At 57.5% G+C, this 5307-nt stretch overlaps 1 protein-coding gene across 1 annotated transcript; it reads right to left on the reverse strand.

Moving 5' to 3' along the window:
* Nucleotides 1-395: 395 nt before the first annotated feature.
* On the reverse strand, nucleotides 396-4091 carry TUBA4A (tubulin alpha 4a). The gene is made up of 4 exons (XM_055290712.2): nucleotides 3970-4091; nucleotides 2120-2342; nucleotides 1677-1825; nucleotides 396-1435 (listed from the first exon to the last, which is right to left on the reverse strand). Exons 1-4 carry the CDS (start codon nucleotides 3970-3972, stop codon nucleotides 464-466), a joined length of 1347 nt encoding a protein of 448 aa, XP_055146687.1. The 5' UTR covers nucleotides 3973-4091; the 3' UTR covers nucleotides 396-463.
* Between the last annotated feature and the right edge of the window lie 1216 nt (nucleotides 4092-5307).

The raw sequence follows: 5307 nt of genomic DNA on the forward strand, positions 1-5307 counted from the left end.
CAGCCCCACTCCCAAACCCTCATAATGCACAGAGGAGCCTGGGCCAAGCCTTGCTTCCAGAGTTGGTAAATGTAGAGGCAGCAGGAAGAACAGGGTAGCAGTCTAACTTTCAAAGACAGAAACCACTGGATTAAACTCCTACTTGGAAAGGAGCTGAAGACTCATCCTTCAACAGTTTGTGCCTGGATTTGGTCCTCATTTCCTCCCTATACTGAGTAACCCTAGGACTTCAATTTAAAGTCCCTGGGATTATGCTTCCTGGGCCTGGCAAGAACCCCTTTGCAGGTCTCACCTTCAGCGATGGAAGGGATAAGGGTCATGAACAGCAAACAGCAGCAGCAGCATGAAGGGGGAAGGCAGCAGAAGCTCAAGCACTCAGAGGGGACAAGAAACCGTGCAAGGAAACTGTTTATTTCGAAAGGATTTGGCAATAAACATAGTGCATAGGCTCCAGGCAGCTGCTTTATTCTTCTCCCTCATCCTCGTCCTCATAGGAGTCGATGCCCACCTCCTCGTAATCCTTCTCCAGGGCAGCCATATCCTCACGGGCCTCGGAGAACTCACCCTCCTCCATGCCCTCACCCACATACCAGTGCACAAACGCCCTCTTGGCATACATCAGGTCGAACTTGTGATCCAGACGGGCCCAGGCCTCGGCGATGGCGGTAGTGTTGCTCAGCATGCACACGGCACGCTGCACCTTGGCCAGGTCACCCCCAGGCACCACAGTGGGAGGCTGGTAGTTGATACCAACCTTGAAGCCTGTGGGGCACCAGTCCACAAACTGAATGCTGCGCTTGGTCTTGATGGCAGCAATGGCAGCGTTGACATCCTTGGGCACCACATCTCCACGGTACAGCAGGCAGCAGGCCATGTACTTGCCATGCCGGGGATCACACTTCACCATCTGGTTGGCAGGCTCAAAGCAGGCATTGGTGATCTCTGCCACTGACAGCTGCTCATGGTATGCCTTTTCTGCAGAGATGACTGGTGCATAGGTGGCCAGGGGGAAGTGGATGCGAGGGTAGGGCACCAGGTTGGTCTGGAACTCTGTCAGGTCCACATTGAGGGCCCCGTCAAAGCGCAGAGAAGCTGTGATGGAGGAGACAATTTGGCTAATGAGGCGATTGAGGTTGGTGTAGGTTGGGCGCTCGATGTCTAGGTTGCGGCGGCAGATGTCATAGATTGCTTCGTTGTCCACCATGAAGGCACAGTCTGAGTGCTCCAGGGTGGTGTGGGTGGTCAGGATAGAGTTGTAGGGCTCGACCACGGCTGTAGACACCTGGGGAGCTGGGTAGATGGAGAATTCCAGCTTGGATTTCTTGCCATAGTCAACAGAGAGCCGCTCCATCAGGAGTGAGGTGAAGCCAGAGCCAGTGCCCCCACCAAAGCTGTGGAACACCAGGAAGCCCTGAAGTCCTGTGCACTGGTCAGACTGAAAGGCAAGAACGAGAAAGAACAGTTTAGGTAGGGGAGGAGGCTGAGGGACTCTATCACCTGGCTCCATAAAGCATAAGATACATCAGCAGTCAGGGAAAATATTGAGGATGCCATAGCAGCACCACACTGGAGACCATGTACAGTTAGAGATGACCCCCTGAAAGGATCTGAAAAAAAATACTCCTGACCATTAGCACAGTCTCAAAAGTTCCCTCCCTCCCAAGACAAATTCTCACCAGCTTGCGGATCCGATCCAGCACTGGGTCAATGATCTCCTTGCCAATGGTATAGTGACCACGGGCATAGTTGTTGGCAGCATCCTCTTTCCCAGTGATGAGCTGCTCTGGGTGGAAGAGCTGTCGGTATGGGCCATTTCGGATCTCATCTGGAAGGGCAAAAACCACAAAGCTATACTCAGCAGGGACCTTCCTCCCCCAGGGTGGTAGCTACGGCCAGATGCATGGAAGGACTCATCCTTCTGCCAGCCTGAGATACTAGAGTGTGAGAGAAACCCAGACCGGCTGCCCAGGCCAGTCTCAGATCAGCTTGCCTTCTGCAGCTTCAAATACGGCTAGGAATTTTCAGGGCCAGGAATGCCTGGTCTAAATACCCTTTCCCTCCAGGGAGAAGCTTTGAGTCATGCTCCACCCCCTTCAATTTTGTCCCCACTTCCTCTCACCAATGACCGTGGGCTCCAGATCCACAAAAACTGCCCGGGGTACGTGTTTTCCAGCACCAGTTTCACAGAAGAAGGTGGTGAAGGAGTCGTCCCCTCCACCAATGGTCTTGTCACTGGGCATCTGCCCATCAGGCTGAATCCCATGTTCCAAGCAATAGAGCTCCCAGCAGGCATTGCCCATCTGGACACCTGCCTGCCCCACGTGGACTGAGATGCATTCACGCTGAGGGATAGAGAGAGGGGACACAGCATGAGCCCCACATCCACAAGTCCTCACCTTGCAAGTCTCTCTTCCACCCTACCAGTCCATCTACCAGCTAGGATGACTCAGTTGGCAAGAGTGGAGGCTTGGGGCTGGGCAGAGGTGAGAAGAGACTAGCAGCCTGGCTGGGCTCCCAGGTACAGGACTCCCCACCTGGAGGCACCTAGCAGTGCAGGCCAACCTCTTAGCCCACTTCTCAGTGGGGAATCTGTCAAGTGAGCACTGTGGCTCCACATGACAAAAGAAGGTTTCCTAGAGGTATGGGTTTACAGCTAGAGGCCCCCCCACCTGATTAATTCTTTGCTTTGAGTATGAACAGCTAGAATTCATAGAACCCTTTCCCTCTTTCTTTCCTGTAAGCTGCAGAGGTGTCTCAGCCATCCAATCTGGCATCAACTGACCACACGCCATCAGGATGCCCTCCTCCCTCACCTTTAAATCCCATCTGGCTCTGGGGATCAATCCCATCTGGCTCCTCTCCCCACCTCCACCCCCGCACCCTGGGTGTCTTCACCACTTTCATCTCCCGTGTCAGCCCGCACGGAAATAGCGGCGGTAATGCTTGTAAGCTCAGACAGCAGGGGCCAGCAATAAGGTTTGAGGGTACTGGGCGCTCACTGCCTTAGGCTCCGTCCCTGTCAGCCCGAAATTAACCCCTAAAGCACTAAAGTGCGGCAGGGCCCGCGCGCTCTTCCCACACCGAAATGGCGGGGTGACAGTTTCCAAATACCCAGAAAAGGAAGTGGAACCTGCGGTGAGGCCCCAGAGGTAACCCGCCTTGTCCCGGGCAGGATGGGCGCCATCCTGCTGCCCAGCCCTACATCCGCTCTCCCTCTGGAGTCTTTACAGTTATTTCCCAGCCCAAAGCGGGGATTGGGTTTCGGCCCCCGCTCCTGGGCTATAAATACCACCCCCTACATGCACCTCTCTCCCCTCCCCCCAACCTGGCCTCGGCCCGCGCAGTGCTCAGCGCCAGCTGTCTCTGCCCATCCGCACACCCGGGCTCCTGCTGGAGAGGGCCGGCTCGCTTCAGGAGGCCGAACCCCGTTCCCACCACCCCTCTCAGCTCAGAAGCGGGGTGCTGAGTCACGGGGGGGGTGGTTCTGTGGATAGTTGGAATGCATACACAGAAGAAAGGGGGATGCGGCACCAGGTAACCTGACCCTTTCCACCTTCTAGCGCCAAGCACGTGCTCGGTCAGTGCTGGGGACCAGGGACTGGGGATGTAAGAGGGCAGCCAAACGCGTCTTCTTTTGCCCGCGGAAAGGACGGGGCGCGGGCCCGCGTGACTCTCATACAGAGTCGGGACACAAATGCTCGTAAGGCAGGAGCAGAGTGCCAGAAGGGTTCCTCTCTGTTACTGAAGAGTCGCACTCCACCCCAAGCCCCAACCCCAGCCACCGAAGGTGAACTATACGGCTCGGCCAAAGTCACCAGGAGGGGGTTGGGGAGGGAGGATGCAAAACCCTCGCACCTCCTGGAGACCCGGAACGCCCGGTGGAGGTCCCCGAGCATGCCTGGAAGGAGTGTCCCCCAAAGGTGATGGGCAATTAGGGGACGGGCGCGACCCCAGCGGGGCCGCACTCACCATGGTGAGTCCGGGCGGTGCGTCTCACGTTGAGTCGGGGTGACGGGTCTCTGTGAGAACTGCGCTAGCTGCAGTGCCGCACCGCCCTTATAGGCGGGGGGGCGGGGCCCGCGTTCCCCGCTCGCCCACTAGAGGCTGGGCCGCCCGCAGGCCACACCTCCCGGGAGGGTAAGCGGCCCCGAGGGGCGGAGCCTGGCCGGGTACCCTCCCCAAGCTGCGCGGGGGTCCCTCACCTGTCCCGCTGGGATTAAGAGTCGCGACTCGGGCTTTAACCATTCTTTCCTCGTTTTGAGCCGACACGCTGGGCTCCCGAGGGCCTCCGCGGAGATGCAGGGTGCTGTGGCAGGGCGAGTCTCACCTGCACCTGCGTCCTGGAGGCACCGGTCATCCAGCTGTTCTGACTTAGGTCGGGAGCAGGCGAGGCGGTCCTTCCCGAGGGGCCACAGCTGGCCTTCACCCCTGCCCTTCCAGCCCTGCCTCCCAGGAGACTCGGGCCGGCTGTGAGGCTGTGGCGCGTCCCCGGGGAGCCCTTGCCAGCTGCCTGACGCTTCCTGGTCCCCGGCCGGGGCGGCAGGCTTTCGCCGACGCCTGTGGACAGCCGAGGACCCAGAACTGCACAGCCTGAGCCCCAGATTGCCGATGCCTTAGGCGATCCCGCAGAGTCGAGCCCCGCAACCTGTCGGCCAGGGCCGACCCCGGAATCTGCCGCGGCTCCCCGGCCGCCCGCGGGTCAGTGGCCCTGTCATCAGCGCAGTCACTATGATGCCCTCGCTGTGGGCACCTGCCCACTGTCCTGCTGCCAGAACTGCGGGAGCGCTGACGGGGAGACCTCAGGACCTGGATTCTCCTCCAGGCTACCCTGTGTGACCTTGGGCAAGTGACTTAACCTCACTGAGTCCCTGACATTTTCGTGGGTGAAAAGGAGACGGTGATGTCATAGTGGAAACATTGTTGTAAGCTATCAAAATGTCTGTTGACTCTGAAGAGAAAAGAAGAAAATCGAGATTGTCATATCTTGGATGATTCTGACTTTCTTGGTCTCTTCTGTCTCTAAGCCAAGAGCAGGATCTGCAACCCGCACCTTAATGGTCTCAGCACTCGGCCCCTGGTCTCCTCAGAAGCCCTTCTTTCTACATTTCATTCCGTTCTCCCCACCCCATCTTTTCAAGCTACTTCTGCTTTCCCTCTCTCTCTCTCTCTTTTTTTTTTTTTTTTTTTTTGAGTCAGTGTCTTGCTCTGTCACCCAGGCTAGAGTGCAGTGGTGAAATCTCAGCTCATTGCAACCTCCATCTCCGGGCTCAAGGCCATCCTTCTACCTCATCCTTCCACCTCAGCCTC

The sequence above is a fragment of the Symphalangus syndactylus genome, chromosome 8, assembly GCF_028878055.3.
Source record: "Symphalangus syndactylus isolate Jambi chromosome 8, NHGRI_mSymSyn1-v2.1_pri, whole genome shotgun sequence".
Taxonomy (NCBI): Eukaryota; Metazoa; Chordata; class Mammalia; order Primates; family Hylobatidae; genus Symphalangus; species Symphalangus syndactylus.